The sequence below is a fragment of the Cygnus olor genome, chromosome 8 (assembly GCF_009769625.2).
Source record: "Cygnus olor isolate bCygOlo1 chromosome 8, bCygOlo1.pri.v2, whole genome shotgun sequence".
Classification (NCBI taxonomy): Eukaryota; Metazoa; Chordata; class Aves; order Anseriformes; family Anatidae; genus Cygnus; species Cygnus olor.
Window position 1 is genome coordinate 31177000 of NC_049176.1, and position 16755 is coordinate 31193754.

Below are 16755 nucleotides of genomic sequence, written 5' to 3' on the forward strand. Positions count from 1 at the left end.
GCGAGGGGCGCGGGGCGGCGGGGCTGGGGGCTTCTTGGTGGGCGCTGACCCCCCGACCCCCGGGATGTCACCCACCGCCATCCACCCGCAGTATCGCACAGCCGCACGTCGTGGCGCACGGTCTGACCGCTGCGTTTTGCCTTTCAGCAAGCGTTTCGTGGTGGCGGCACGTGGCGAGGGTGCGAAGGCAGAGGTTGTGCGTGGGTAACGGGCTCTGGGGCAGCGTCGCGCCGCTCACCTCCTCGCTCGGCTCTTAGCGCGCCGTGAGCCAGCGGGAACCCGAGGCTTCCCGCAAGGACTGAGGTGTTACAGCGAAGTGTCCCGCATCGTGGAGCGGGATGAGGTCGATAGGAGCACCCTGTGGTGAGGGGCAGGCAGGCAGAAGGGGCAGCAGTGGTCCCGGGGGTATGCCAAGGGGCAGCGCAGCGGAAAGAAAATGAAGCGTGTTGTCCAAACGCCCTTCCTGACACTACTTTTTGAAGTTCGTTTTCCTCGCCTCCCCCTCCCAGTGCCTGGAGCCGTGCTCCCCAGCTTCCATCCTTCCGAGCCAAGCAATTGCAGCTGCATTTTGCTGAGAGATCTCCCGAAGCGAGCCCTTGATCCGCCAGCACTGCCACTGGTGGGTGCAAGGCACCCCCTGCCCCAGCATCACCAGGCCAGAGCTTGGGGGGCATCCGACAGCTCCCCGTCCCCTCACCAGCACAGTTTCTGCAGCTGTGCCTTTTCCTTTACTGCTTACACCCACGGGCTGCCCGACGGAGCAGATCACAGGGTCCGAAGAATGAGTGTGCACCGTCTTTGGTGCGAGAGCTGTGTCCGCTACATCCACACCTGCAGCCCGCTGCTGTGGTTAAGGCCAGTGCTGGGCTGTACTGCACAAACCCAGTGCTATTATTTTTTTTCCTAATTGGAAATTAATGAAATCAGAAATGCTGAATCATAAGCTGATTTTATGGAAAACTTGAGCAAACAAATCCCGTGTTGTTTCAGCTTCCTCCCTCTGGTAGCGATTACTACAACGTGCAGGGGCAAAGGAAGCAATAAAAGTTTATAGATCGAGCTTTCAAGTGAGGAATACTTTTTTTTTTTTCTGAGTTTGTGTGAGAGATACCAGGCTGAAAGTTGGGAAGGGTTTAAGCTGTAGAGAAAGATGCGCCTCAAATGTGGGCGTTGATGCCCTTCATTTAGAGAGATTTCTTCTTTGCCAAGGGCTACATCTGGATTCGGGAAGGTGAAAGACTAAATTGCTTATTGTAGTAATTAAAAGCTGTGGTCCTCTGTGTGGAAATGTCTTACAGCTGGGTGAGCAAAAATGTTCCCGAAACTTTGTTCTTTCAAAATCAGTTTTTGCGATGTCCACACTTTTTGGTCAACTTCGAGTATCGTTTCTGTCTATGAAAGAAGAGCATAAAACAGTCTCACATCCCACTTCCCTCATCAGCAGTAATATTGTCACAAAGTAGTTTGGGGCTTGTGGCTTTTGGGTTTTGGTGGCACACACACACGCCTGTAGTGACCTTGTCAGTGCCACAAGCGGCTGGGTTGGCAGCGTGCGTCTCCGAAGGGGGCTGCAGCGTGCCTTCGTCTCACAGAGTATCCAAATCAACTGCCTGTTTCGGTCAAAGGCGTTTAAACTTGTCGCTGGTAAATACCAAAACAGCCCGATGTTTTGAAAACAGGATGCTTAGGCTCCACATTATTAAAGAAAAACGGAAAGAGAAACAGTATAGATAGGAAGAAAGCAAATAGACGCAGCATGCTCCCGAGTGCAAGAGCAGTATAAACAGTGACCTATCTTCCTGACCTCTGCTATTGCCGAGTTCCTGGCCCCGCGCCACTCAAGCCAAACTACGTCATTTGAGACTGATAGTAGGCATGGCACAGCTGTTGCAAGTGTGACTCGAATTTCCTGTCTCCTTCCTGACAGACGTAGTTTAGAAAACCCAGAGTTGCAACAACAGCAGACGGAGAGGGAGGATCTCCGCATACGTGTTTGCAGGGCGATTCTCAGAAGTGCTGCATCAAAAAGGAATTTCTGGGGGGAAACACCATGCAGGACAGCATCCTGGCTAAAACCTGATGGGTTTCGGAAAACATCGGTTAAGGCATGTGCGTATACTTTTTTAAGACGTGAGTTAATTACAGGAGAAGCGAGGAAATGAGCAGCTAATCTTGCTCTGAGCTAACGAGCCTGATTGCACTGACATCAGTGTGAGCCGAGGGAGCACTGCTGCTTGCACGACGGGACCCACGGTGTGAGGGGGATCGGACATAATAAATAGGCAAAAAAGGGAGCTCTGTTCCCCGTGTGCTGTGAGTCTGTGATTCCTGACACATTCATTACCCACTGAAGAACAACTGACTGCACCAGTGCCTGCCGCGGCGTTTTGGTGCTGTGGACAAACAGGAGACCTGCATCCTATCCGTCCTCTCTGTTTGGCAGCCGTTAGACACTTTACTTTCCCAATCAGAGAAAAAAACTACCTGGAAAAGTACCTGCTTATGGGGAACGCAAGCAGCACGAAGGGAATTCCCTTTCCTAACACTGTACTTACCTTTGGCTGCGAGCAGGGTATGGCGCTGCAGCTTTGCAATGAAACAAAATGACCTTTAAAGCTCCGTAGGCCCCCGGTGCCGCTTGTGGAAGCAGGCCACGCATATTTACATTACTGTAACACATCTATTCCTTTTTTTTCCCTGTATTTATTACCCTGTCCAGCCCAGGCAACTGCAGAGCCTCAGAAGGATCCGTGACTCATAGGCCTCCCGATAAAGAGGGGTATTTTCTCTCTTGGTGGCCACGCTGTGATGCTGCATTTGGCATCAGGCAGCTGTCCGCAGCCTCGATCGTCCTGGAGGCGGAAGCACAAGACCCTTGCGTCTCTGTTACCTAATATAGTGTTCAGATCTGGGGAAGGACGTGCTCAGTGCATCCATCCCTCAAGTAGTAAAAAGGGACAGTTTTTTTCCCGGCTGAAACACTGGTCTGGGCAGCTCCCGAGTTTTTACGGGGCGTCAAAGTCAGAAAATTAGGGGCAGAGGAGGTGTATTACTTCTCAAAGAGCTGCCTGCCTGTCTGTGCAGCATATAGCCCAGGTCACGAGTGACGTGGATGTATCGGGACCTACGCAGCACCTTGCCACGTCCTTAAGGTAGACCAGTCTTGTTTGGAGCTGTTTGCAGTCCGTCCAGTAAGGAAATGGGCAGATAACCTAATTTGTGGTCTGTGGGAACGTGCTAATTCTGAGTAGACCGAGCTGTTGTCACCAGGGTGTCTTCCCCGTGCTATCACAACTTTGGAAACCTGTTTCGCTCCTCGCTCTCTTCCCTGGAGGACCCTTCCCAGCCAGGACTGCCAGCGCAGTTGCAACATGCAGAGCAAATCGTTCAAGTCTCTTATTTCGATTCGGAAAAGCTGTCTCCTAAAGAACCCTCTGTTACTCCCGAGCTGATCGACCCGGCCCCAGCCCTGCCACCAGGCGAGGTTTCCAGCCGGCAGCTCCCGGGGCAGCAGCGCGACAGCTCTCCGTGCTCCCCTCCATGTCGCACGGGAGCCAGGAGCCGCTAAGATAAACAGAAGTGATTTCATCTTGCGTGCGTTTCAGCGGGCGTTTCGGGCAGAAAAGAGGAGCAGGGCCGCACCTCGCTTTGAGGAGACAGTGGCTAAATAAACATCTGGGCACTAATGTAAACTCGCGCGGGTCTCGGTGGAGGTTTGGCGCAGCGCGGGGCCGGGTGCCAGCAGGGTATGTGCCGGGCTGCACAGCGTCCACGTTCGCGCGAGTGTCGGCCCCGAATCTTGTCCGCTTCGTACGTGATGTTTCCCTTGAGCGGTGCCAAGCTGTTTAGTCTTTCGGTTGCTTTGCTGTAACTTCCTTTGTTTAATATCCTTTAAAACAGCCGAGCGCCTCACAAAGAGAAGCTTGTTCGGCTGTGCAGCAGCCAGCGAGACAAAGAGACTTCCACGTCTCCTGTTTTTACAAGCCGGGATGAATCACCCAGCTCCGCACGCGGTTCCCCAGCCGCGCGCCGGTATTCCCCTTGCCCGGGGACTGGCGCTGAGGAAGCAGAGATGCGCGGCCGAGCTGCCGGGAGGGCTCACACGCGGGCCGGGAGGGCTCACACGCGGGCCGGCTGCCGTCAGCATCCCCTGGCACCGCGCTGCCCTTCCCGCCGAGGCGCTGCCGGTGTCGGGTTTGACGTCGGCGTGCTCCAGCGCCGTTAACTGTTTCCTAGTCCTCCAGCTGCAGGGCACGAGAGCATCGCTGCCGCCAAGCACGGTAGGAGCCGTTTGTGGCCGAGGCTGCAGTGGTCGCTCAGACTTTGCTTTATCGGATGGCGTCTGCTTGTGTGGAAGTGTCCTTGCTCCAGAGGAAAGGGCTCCGTGTTTCTTAAGGCAGTGCTGCACGTAGTGAGCGACCCGTTTGCTTTTAACGGGAGCGCTTGGGAGTGGTGCACGCGAGGCTGCGGGACGAGGAGGGAGCAGCCCCGGCTCGTGAGCCCCCCAGAAGCTGCGGGGTGCTCGAGGCGGGGGAGCTGGCTCTGCCCCTGCCGTGTGCGTCAGCTCTCAGCGCTCTCACACACGGGCCTTCGGGTCAGCTGTCTCTTTATCCTCCCTATTCCTCCCCCTCTCTCTCTGGCCTCTACAGTAAATCATTCTGGTTCTATGAAATACGGCACAACAGCGGGGAGGAATAGCGGGCCATGCACAGGCGGATTTGACAACCTGATATTTTTGTCTTGCTAGCCCCGTGGGCTGTCAGTTTCCAGATATCTCAGCTGAGCTGATTCAAATATCAAAGGCAGCGGCACGTTAGGAAGGTGTGCCGCTGTCTTGGTGAAGTGCCAGCACGGCGGGGGGAGCCAGGGCCGCCGTCCGAGATACCCTCCTGGAGCAAACGACTTCATTTCCAGCGGTGGCTGCTGCCCCGTCCCATCACGCTGGTGCCGTAAACGGGTCAGAAAAGCCCATAAGAGGGCAACCCCACGACCACGCACCATGCTGCCAGTGCACATCCGGACAGCCACCGCAGAGGTGAGGATTTGGGGCGCTGAGTTTCGCTTCAAATCCATCTTCCCGGGAGCCCTTCTGGGGAGCCGCCGTCCGTCAGGACGCGACGGTGCCCAGGACTTCCTAGCTTGCCCCTTAACATTTTCTGCTTGTGCTTGGATGTGACGGCTGTTAAAGTTCTGCATTCTCAGACTTTTACGTTATAACACATCAGGGTGGGGCTTAAATAAATAATAGCTCAAAGGCAGGTTCGAAATGAATCATGATTCGAGGGCAGGACGCGAGGGTGACTAACTGTTCGGAGCAGTGACCTCTCTGGAAGTGAAGTGAGGATACCGGAGACGCATGAAATCTCGGAGGAGCAGCACCGCTGCGGATGGAGGCAGGCAGTGAAGGATCTCAAAGCAGGATTTAACCCTCGGAGCAGTCCTAATCCTGACCCTGATGCTGTGATGCTGTGGACCGGGCCGATTGGCACAGCCTGACTCCAAACCCCTCGATTTTTACCCAGGTGCAGAGCAACTGCTCTCAGGGAGGCTACTGGCGATCAAAATATTTTCACTAAGTGAAACTTAATTGAAAGATGTTGTGTTATCAAAGCCAAAACATGTTGTGGAGATGTATTGGTTTGAAAGCTCATCTGTCAGAGCTCTTAGAGGGAGAGATTTCTCTGATTAAAGTCTTTGCTCTGTGTTTAAAGCAAACAAACGAGAAGCGCCTCACCTTGCTGCTATTTTAGCACAGCTGGGCAAACGCTACATAAAAATTACTCTGCAAATCATTTGCCTATCTCTCTGTGAGAAGGATTTTTCATTTGAATATATTTACATTAATTAGTGCCTTTCGTATGGTTTTGATGCCTGCACTGGGCTCAGTTTCATTTTGGCACCAAAACTGGGGGGAGATCCTGCCTTGTAGGGTGGCGTACGCCGTTCGCCAGGTCCGCAGACCTCTGTGTCCTGCGCTTCCCGAAGCAGACTTCTGTTGATTAAAAGCTGCCAGAGTTTCGCATCCCTGCAAGCATCTTTGAGAAGTCGTTTCAGGGCACCAGGTTATTTGAATTTTCCAAAGCCTGTTCTCCTACTCAGGTAAAACCCCTGCCGGATTTGCCTAAACGAGGACTGCGGAGCCTGACTCAAATTTAAATTAAATTTAAATTGCTGCTTCATACGATTAACAAAATCCCGCTTTTAATTGCATTGCTCTCTTGTTAAACGATAAGCACACTTCCCCCTCTCTGTTGTCGAAGGCCAGGGAGGCAATCCAGGTGCTCAGCGCCCTCCTGCCCTACGTCCCCAGGCGGTGGGCAGGACGTGGGGTGCCCCCCTGGGTGCCGGGGACCCCTCGGGTTCCAGGGACGCGCTGCCAGCTCTGCTGCTGCCTGGCACGGGCGGAGGAGCCGGGGAGGTGCTCTGGTTTGTGGGCTCTTTTTACGAAGTTGTTTGGCTTCCTTTGGCACTTGAGGCTTCGTCAGTGTGGTTTGCATGGGTGGGACTGACAAAAGATTTTGGTCTGAGATCTGCAGCCTGCTGGAGCGTTATCTGCTCTCACGGCCGCAGATGTTGTCAGCTGCAGCAGGGCTTTCTTTAATCAAGTTTTTATGTCAACAAACAAACTGCTGCAGTTTTTAATTTTGCTGTTGCTTCCTAGCCCCTAGCCTTCAGCTCAGGCCGGTGCTCATCGGCTCTTGCTTCCTCAATTTTCTCGTGCACTTAACTCACAACAAACATTTTTTCAGCTGGTAAAACTCTGTAAAAACAATTTTGCAGAACCAGTGTTTTCGCTTGTTCCTGCTTTTATTGACGGGCCTCTTGTTAGGCTGAAGAATAAAACCGGAGCGGGACTGACAGCCTGGTGCTAGGGCTCACCAGGCTGGCGCTGGGCTCGGGACCTGCCCCTCGCCTGTGACCTGGTGCTGGAGCAGCCCTGTCCCCGTCCCCTGGAGCGCGTGCTGTTTTCCAGGTAAAGGGCTCCGGTGCCAAGCGTTTTTGGGGTACTGGTGAGGACATTGATACCAAATACGATTCTGTCAACGCACCAAACGTTAACCCAAAACGAGGGCTGTTGGTACAAAGAGGGTACGGAGAGCCCGGGGTACACCGGGACCTGAATTCATCGGCAGGAGGTCCTGCGGGCTGCCCGGCCGGAGGAGGCTGGGAGCAGATGTGGCCCCGCAGGGCACGGCGCGCATTTCTCAGCGTGCCAACAAAAACTGGGGCGGGCACACCTTGTAAACACATGACAAATTCATTTTCAGGAAAATAAGCAGGGTGGTTTCTCCGTGACCTTGCCGATCCCCCAGCATCAGGTGGAGGGGTTTTTTCTTCTGGCTCACCATTTCCCAGCAAGTGAGTAACGTGCCCCGAGCCTGCTTTTAAATGAGGAAATTCGGAATCGCTTCTACGCAGGGCTAAATGCACAGCGCCTGCCTGGTGCAGGACCGTGTGGGGAGTTTTTCCTTTCCGGCATTTTAATTCAATTTGCATATTTCAAGTCTCATTTATCTGGAAATGAGCTGGAAACGTACCGGTGATAACACTGGTGGTTCAGGTTCCATTTCATCACTTTTTAAGTGCTGCGTTGCATAAATGCATACCACCCAAGGGAGGTTTCAGATGAAATGCTAAACTTTACGGGTAAAATCTGAATATTATGCCGTCTACATCAGATATATGTTATTGCTTTCATGAGCAGCCACATGCTGATTTATGGCAGCGTGCTATTTATTTATCAACATTTACATTGTGGATTTTTAAATTATTCTAATAACACAAAGCCAACAAGTTGGTCATGATGTTTTTCCTTTAAAGTCTTCCTTTGAACGCATATATAAATCAACTCTCCTTTGATGTGAAATTGGAGATTTCATAACCGTGTGTTTACTTTTTGGTTTAAAAAATAAGCTGAAGGGAAAACAGAAAACAAAAACCAAATAGTACTTTGTATCTCATTAGAAATAGTTTCTAGCACATTAAAAACTATATTGTTTTAGGAAACAAGAACTAGAAAGAGTTGCAAAAGCATTTGATTTTTTTAATGACTGGCTGTTGACTGCAACCATTCCACTTTTCTTCAGGCACTGAAATATGTCTGAAAACCTTCTCCTGTAGTATTGATTTAATGTGAAATTAGGCTTCTTTTTTTCTTTAAACATTATATTTAAATGCGCCTTCCCGACGTCTGTTGTGCGAGTGCTTGAAGAGGAAAACTAATAGAAATTGTGGAGTAACAAGGGCAGCTGCAGGCCAGTTTGACGATCCTTCTTGTAAGGGAGGTGACGTCGGGAAAGCACAGCCAAATGGTCGGGTTGCTCCTCCGATAAATTAAAGAACTTTAACTCTTTTGGCTTGCAAACTTTTAAAGAAAACAACAAAAGAAAAACCTCAGCCCTACAAAATCAACAGGCTTCCCAAATGTGCTTTGGTGAAAAGCAGAACGGTGACAAATTGCTTCTGGGTGGCGACCAGGTGCTGGGCTGCAGAGACCTTTTTTTGGCAGCCTGTTTGAGTAAGGACCAGTACGGGACAAGGTGCATCAACGCCAGGAAGAGAGGTATTTAAAACGTTTCTCCCAGCTCCTCCGGCGCTGGTGATGCGATTACTCTGATTTTTTTAAATCTGCAGTAGCACATCTGCGTCGCATCCATTCTCTTAGCGCGACCAGAGATCCGGACAAAAGCATTACGCACTCGCCGCTTGACCTGGTAGTCGTTTGCATGCATGAGTAATTTCCCTCCTGCGTGTAAATAATTTCCGCCTTGATTCCCATCGCCGTCCCGTCCCGGGGCAGGTAGGTGTCAGCTGTTCCTCCCCAGCTCCCGGGGCCGGCCGGCCCGCCATTCCCAGGAGAGGTGCTGCTAACACGAGTGGAGTTAATTGTGCCTCCAGAACTGAAGTGATTTACCAGGGCAATTAAACCGAGAAGGATTAAGCCCAGCTGCATTTGCGTAGAAATCAAAGGCGAAAGTTGCCCTTGTACCACAAATCCCTTTGTTCTAAGGATTTCCAAGCGCAGTGGAAGAGCGAGGGATGTAATATTTGCGTCAGAAGGGTGGGTCACCGGGAACAGAGTTTATAAACATTTTTACACGCTGGAGATCTGCAACGAGATTCCCCCATCAAAGTGCGGGGTGGGACCCCACTCTCCGTAGGTATTCCAGGCTGGAGCCCCACAGCATCTTAGCAGCTCTTTTATCTTGCAATTGCCCTCAGCTCCTGCAAATGACTCAAACTTTTTCAGGCAGCCTGTTTGAATAAGGACTCGTGGCCTCAGGGAACCTCAGCTGGTATACATTGACTTCAAAGGATTTGCATCAGCAGCAGATACATCCTCCTGTCTTTATGCTGTCTGTAAGGCACCAGGAACACCTCTGATGCTGTGCTCCAAGGGGCAATAGGAACAGGAATGACAACGGGACTATTGCCGGAGCTGGCTTTGGGCTGGAAAGGCCAAGAACTGTATGTACATCTGCGTAGCTCTCTGATGAACCTTCTCGGGAAAGGAAGAGAGTTATTTCTTCCCTAAAAAGCTAGAAAAGTAGGATTTACCACACTGATGCATGAGGAGGATCTCCCGGCTTGTGGCTGAATGCTGCCCTGAACGCCCCGTGCCACACGCATGGAGAAGGAGTGCGGCCAGTGCGGCGTGCTCAGGCTCCTGGGTCTGGCACATCCCATCACAGGCAGGGCCACTTCTCTTCCTTTGCATGAAAACGAAGGCAAGCAAGCTTTGCCTGCAGAGCTTTCGGTGGGATGGGTGAGAGGGGCTGTACCAGCTCGCCATAAGGTTGTGGGAGCTGTCGTGCACTCGGTGGCAATGCCACCGCCTTGTCACCGCGCTTCTGCTCGGTGGGCACGTCCTCGCCACAGAACCTGGTGCTGGGGCAGGTGCTCAGCCACTCCCTGCAGCTGGAGGGGCTAACCCCATCCTGAAAATGCCCCTACCGAGGACGTGGACCGAGAGGGTGCGACGTCAGGAGTGAGGAGGGGAACCGTGAGCTGAGTTCCTGAGCGGTAATCAAGGAAATTCCCACATGCACGCAGAGTTGGAAGGCTGGAAAGAAACTGTGACTCCCTCTACCAGAGAATACATGAAAAATTAATCAAAGAATGATTCAATTTCTGGGAGGCTTAATTTGGTTCAGATGACTTCTGCAGTTACTTCAGAGCATGCGAAACAGGAAGGCTCCCCCCACTGTGATGTCTTTTTCTCACACGATCCTCCAGATGGTTTTAGACTTCTGTTACTTGATTAGGAGGTCAGGTGTGCTGCCGTGTGTGCTTCCTTATTGCAAATTTCAGGTTGGGTTTCATTTCATTCACAGGATTTGCACTCTTTTCATCAGCTCTACGTGTTGATTGCAGTGGTCGGAGTTGGGGTAGAGGGAAGGGAGCCCCAGGACAATTCCCAATTCTGCCTCTTGCTTCTTTTGCACGGGAAGCAGCCCTTGAACCCCTGCACGCAGCCATTCATGTGCCTCTTCCGCATGCCTCAGCTCCCGTCAGTACGGCAAGGTTATCAGGGCCTCTTTCCTTTGTAAAAGGCACTGAGATGATTGTTAATTATGAAAATAACAGCGCACGTGCACATGTTGCTGATACGCGTTGCTGTAATTGCCGAGCCGAGTTCTGCAGCTACGCACGAGCTCTCTAAAGCACACAGCCTGCTCTCCCCAAAGAAGCAACACTTCTGTTTGCTTAATGGCAAAGCAGTTGGTATTTTCTCAGTGCTAGCATGCAATCTGTTTGTTTTACCCTTCGCTGTCAAATCGATTTAACGAAGGAATCGTTACCGAGGTTTGCACATGACATCACGCATTGATCTGTGCGGAGAGGGAGCAGCATGCTTTCTCCCCGCGGGTGCCGCAGGCAAATGGCAAAGCAGCTCGGAGGAAACAGCGCCGCTCCAGAGCATCCTGACGTGGAAGGAAGCTAAGGAAAAACCCCCAATCCCCCCACCAGCAGTGAACACATTGGGATTGCCATGCGAACCATCAGCGCGCCTTGTTCCATACCAAGATGAGTTTTTTTTTTTAAGTGTGTCGTGTTATTAAGGAAATCCCCCTTAGGTGCCCGCATCATCCAGATGGTAAATTCCGGTAGAAGGTACAAAGCACGGGGGTACTCTCGTGCACATACCTGGCACTGTGGGTGTCTCGGCTGGGTTTGGCAATGACAGACTTTCCAGCCGTGCTGTAATACCGCCGTCTGCGTTTATAAAAGGTTGCCGATTAAAAGTCTGGAAAAGTGAGCAAGATTAAGGCTGTTGGAAGAGATGAAGGGGACAGACTTCTGGTTAAAGATCAGATATGAGGGTACAAAGGTCTTTTATCTGTCCTCATCTCTGCTACGGATGGCTTGTGTGACCTTGCAGAGGCTGTTTAATTGCTTTGTGCCTCTGTGAAAGGCAAGAGCTACCCTTTGTACTTTATTAAGCCAGATGTGAGGTAAGGGCGCTTTTTTTCAAATGTTTGCCCACCACTTGGCATTATTTGTCTGAAAGGGGCGATTGTTTGTGTAGAAACCCCAACTGATGTAACTTTACTTAAAAGTTGTTTGTGTGATCATCTGATTATGGTGTTTTTCTTGTAAAGATAAAGGCCTCAATCCAGAGAAATATTTCGGCACGTGCTTCACTGTAGGTCTGTGGGAGGGTTCACATGCTGCTGGCATGGTGCTTGTGACCCACGAAAATACGTCACTTTGAGGAACGATAGGGTCAGAGCTCTCATCTCATCCCAGAGGCTTTCTCCAGCTCCGTTTGCAGTCCTTTTGCCACTAGTTTTCTAAGTTTTTCATCACTAAGGTTTCTCAGCTGTCTGCCTCTGAGCCTCGTCAGCTCAAGGGGGAGAAAGAGGTGGCTTCACAGCTCCTTTAGCTCTGGTCTTGTCACGGAGAAGGCGCTTGTCACTGGTACGCGGGGCATGGAGGCTGGGTTAGTGACGGTAGCTGCAAGGCCCGAGCCTGGTTTGTGTGCGAGGGGGAGATCTGGGGAGGTAGCGGGCGTTAGAAGGAGCTTTTCTGTTCAGAAGGAGAGTGAGGGAAGTGTGTCATGAGCATGGACAGCACCGTGACTTGGTGTTGTCCCCCAGCTCGACTTCCTGCTGCCCGCAGCAGCCCGGCCTGCTACGGCTGTGGCTGCAGCTGTGGAGCCCCAGTGCGGGGCCTGCGGCAGGACTCTCTGGAGCCTTCCCCCAGTGTTTCCAGCATGGTTCAAACTCCTTTATCATTATTACCGAGGTGAGCGTGTGGCCAAAACCCAAACGCCCCATCCGGCCCGTGCTGAGCAGCGGCTGGAGCATCCCTGGGCAGGGGGCTTTGGGCCCAGCGTGGCGCTCAGGGAGGGCAGCCTGCGGGCCGGGCCTTCTGCCTTTGGTGGCAAGGTTAGCGTGGAGGAGCACAGCTCGGGAGCCACGGAGCGCCCTTCTGCGAGCAGTGGGCGAGGAGTCCGCGTAGGTGCTGGCATTCGTCAGAATCGCCCCGAGGCGCTGTGGCTCCGCTTTTAAAAGTCAAAGTGAGAAACGGCACCGAAAGCAGCCGCAGCTCCGCGTGGGGCAGTGCTGGGGTTCGTGGGGCGATGCTCCTCGGGGTGCCCAGGGAGCTGCGGGCTCTGCACCTCACTGCACCCAGAGCCCTGTGGCCAGGGCTGCCCCGCAGCACGCCAGGGAGCCTCGTGACGTTGCGCGGAGCACCACTGATAGCGTTTAATCAAAGCAGCCTGAGAAAGGAAATAATTCAAGACGAAGGATTGCCCTTCTGTTTCGGGAGCCCCAGCCGTGCGGTGTGGCGTGTTGCAGGCACCAAGGTCGCCCGAAGGCAGCGGGGGCGCTTCCCCACAGGGGTGATTCCTCACTGCGATCGCTGCCACGCACACCAAAACGCGCTTTGCTGCTGGTTTGAGGCTAAAAGGGCAGCTGCAGCTTGCTAATAAAGTGATTGTATTTTGGCTTAACGTAACAATGAAAGTAGCGAGTAAACCTCCGAATTTGGGCTGTGCCTATATCCTAGCGAGAAAGAAAGAATTTATTAAAATCCTGCATTGAGACTGCAGGCTGACATCACAGATGTAAGGTTATTGCTAGTTTAGCCTTCTTCGTTGAAAGATATTCCCTGTTGTAAAGGTGCATTTTCCTACATTGCTGTGTTTTGCCCTCTACCGTATGGGGAAAAAAAATAGCGATCCCAGTAAAAATGTGAAAAATCGTGGTCTCAACAATCCATCTGAATACTTGCCTTGAAAATCCTCAGCCTCTGTCATGAAGAGGATTTTTTAAAAAAGCATAACCAGAGATGAGAGGGCTGCCTACTTTGACTTATTTAAATATGCACAGAGCTTCCTCCATTTTAATCTTCCTTATAAAAAGATGGCTGTGTTACTAAAGCTGGCAGCCCCTCAGAAACCAGCATCATTTTTTTGTCAGCCGGTTCAGCTGAGCAAGGCTAATGTGGAGTGGGGACCCCCTTCAGCCAACTAAGCAACCAGGACGATTCATAATTCATAAGTGCTCGAAGCCATCTCGCTGAATACATTTGGATTAGTTCTTGTTTCTTCGTGCAATCCCTGATTTCATTATTCTCTCCTGCTAGCAAATAACACCCACGTTCAGCCCTCTGCAAAGATGCTGTGCCAAGGCTGGCTTTGTCTGGGATTAGCGACTGCCGGGCTTTTGGGGATCTCTGGGCTTGATGAATGCTGATTTTTTTTACTGACTGGGAAACCGGGGTGTCCTTGTGCTTGTGGAGCTCTCCTGTCTTGCCGGCGATTTCTGCATAAGGATCTGTGGACTGTGGTGTGGAGTTTTCCAAAATGCCTGAAGCAAACTATTTGTTATCTGTATCTTGGGGTTATATTAAGGTGGGTTAAATCCGGAAGGATCACGAATGCCTGTTTTTTGTGCTGTATTTCTAGGCTAGAACCCCTAACAGGAGAACATGCACGTTAACTGGTTATTTTTGTGTACTGTATGGCATGAGATAAACGTGTGCACGGTGCATGCAGCATACATGTATGTGAATTATTTTTCCCCTTTGGGAATTCACTTTTGTGGGATAAAATGATACTGCAATGAAAATGTGTGATTAGAAAATTAAGAGGATCGTATCTTGTATATCTGGGTGAACAAATGCTTAAATCCTATGTTTTACTGCAATGATCCAAGCAGATCTTCAGATTTATGGCATATTTGCTCCTCTGTTATGTTTTGAGCATATGCAGTTGTATTTTGCTTGCATATTTCAAAATGGAGCAAACTTATATAATGAAACTGAGAACAAAAGAAGGTTGCAGGATGTGGAAATAAAAACCAATATGGGACTTCGATCTTTCAGGGAGATTACCTGAAACGTCTTCTCATTTATGACAGTGAAAATTAATATCTGCCTTTGCAGGAAATGCATTTTGCAGTGTAGTATGCTGAAAAGAAATATCTAGTCATGGTGGTTCTGAGAAGGACCTAAATCAAACCATATGTCACTGATTCTGTTCCAAATATCTCCACAATTTTGTTTTTAACATCTTGTTTGTGCGTTGCTTGTAATAGAGTTAAAGCTGTATTAATTCAGACCAGTGTTCAGAAAAATACCATCTTTGTGTGTGTGCTTCTCCCCTGCCAGTTCAAGAGAATGCTGAACCGCGAGCTGACACACCTCTCTGAGATGAGCCGCTCCGGCAACCAGGTGTCTGAGTACATTTCCAACACTTTCCTGGGTAAGGCGTTGCATCCCGAGCTTTCAGATGACTCAAAGATAACAATTAATGGCAGCCTAATACCCACCAGTCTATACTTGTGCCCAATTTCTGAGTGGTGCTTTGAGGCAGAGCGTTATTAAAACGTTTTGATTTTTCACTTTCAAGATGGATATGGGGAAGAAAGCAGTATAATGTTTGAATAATGTTATCCACAGAGGAATTCCCTTTCCAAATCGAAAGATTTTTCTGTTCGGGTTGAATTAAGCTATTGTCAGCTGAATTGTGCAATATTTGACTTTTGTGTTGACCTTATGTAAAGGACGAAGTCACACAAGCCCAACTGCATACTCTCCTCTTTGCTCCTTCTGCCTCATAAAACTGCATTTTCCCCCTGCAGAGTCAGGGGTTCAGACAAGCAAGTCCAGCCCAGACATTTTTAATATTACTCTGTGTTTATTTGCTCATTTTGCACTGGAAGTCAAAAATATTTGTAAAAAAAAAAAAGTATTTTGCATGTCATTAGTTTTGTTGGAGCTCATATGACTACCAACACGAATTTAAGTGGTTTGAGAATTGGATCCTCTGTGCTTACAAAATACATCTTTTATAACAAGTACAGTTTGCTGTGATTTCAAACAGCTCTAGAATTTGTGATCGTTTGCTTATAAAAAGAACCCTCATCCATATATGTCTGAGCTGAGTGTGTGTGGTGTGCTGGAGCTCACGGGGGACTCATGCCCTGCGGTTAAGATGGCCCAGAATGCATTCACTGTATGACACACAATTATTTCCATTAAGGGATTTTAAAGTGATTTCAATAGCCAGTTGCAACTGGAACTACCGCGTGCATTTAGGACACATCACATCATTAATAATCCATGTAAAAGTCTGTAGTTGCTTTGTGGGAATCCACTGGTCCTCTCTTATCACTCAGCTTAATCGTGACATCCAGAACATGAATTAATACAGGGGATAAAAGCAAGACTGCCTCGCTGCCAGCCAGCAGGCCACTTCTGCAGCTGGAGAGCCTGGAGCGTGCACAGCTTACTGGGGATCATGACCACCCTGGCATTTTCAGGGAGTTTGTTGTGCATCAGCACTTCCAGTAGGCGCACACCTCTGGAGCAGGATGCGCTGCAGCAGAAATACCCCGTGTATTCGTGATGCTGGGTATGCAAGTAATACACAGCATTCTTGTTAGTGTGGACTGAATGCAATACTAGTAAACCCCACGTACACCCGGGTTAGTGTAGTCTGCATCTCAGCAGGGGCTAAGGAGCTCGAGCCGCTGCCGCTGCTGCTGTGGCTGTATTATTCCCTGTGCTCAGGCTAGGTCAGGGAACTGCATTTCCCTTCATGTCTTGTTTATTCCTGTCCTGCTTATTCTCACATATTCCATGGTGGTGACGTACTCGCTGTTTGGTGGCAGTGTAAGGGCCACTCAGCCACTCGGGGCTGTGTTAACGCCGAGTGGTACAAGCTCTCCGCATTGGGCCAGATCCCACCTTGATTGCTTGTGTTAGAAAGAAATGAATAAAGCTTTTAAAAGGACCCTTAAAGCTCCTTTGGGAAGTTGTGCTGTAACTTTTTTATGAATTTGCTTTTTTTCATAAAACTTGGCTTAAAATTTTAATGAATGCACAAAGTAACAAGAGTCTAAAACTGAGGAAGTTGAACCAAAATGAAGGAATATGTGGGTAGAATAGAACAGACTTATCATTTAACTCCAAACAGTGTTCATAAGATGGGGATAGCTTATAGATAACTAAAACCAGATCGAATAACTTCATTTGGTCTATTGCCTTTATTAAATGAGCTGAGGAATACCCCAATAAAGCCATGTCCTCTGCCAGTGGGGCCAGTCCTGCTGTCATCATTTGGTCAGTAAGAGTAAGGACACCAACCTTAGGTCTGTATCGAGGCCAAAGATTAAAAATGGTGGGTTTGTCCTTGGCCCCATCATGTAAATGGGAACGAGCACAATAAACTTTTATCACCTGCCCTTTCCTACAGCAGCGAGGGGTATTGAGGTGCCGTGGTTCCTGGCACTGCTGTAG

General features: G+C 50.1%; 1 protein-coding gene across 10 annotated transcripts in view; it reads left to right on the forward strand.

The window, feature by feature from the left end:
- Positions 1-16755, forward strand: part of PDE4B (phosphodiesterase 4B) — a 192326-nt gene that overhangs the window by 165312 nt on the left and 10259 nt on the right. For 8 of the 10 annotated variants that reach the window (XM_040565348.1, XM_040565349.1, XM_040565350.1 and 5 more), the window contains one exon: positions 14623-14716. In XM_040565348.1, coding sequence (XP_040421282.1) covers positions 14623-14716 — 94 coding nt within the window. Of the gene's footprint in view, positions 1-3; positions 13865-14622; positions 14717-16755 lie in introns of those variants that run through there. The other 2 variants (XM_040565353.1, XM_040565358.1) reach the window with 2 other exon arrangements.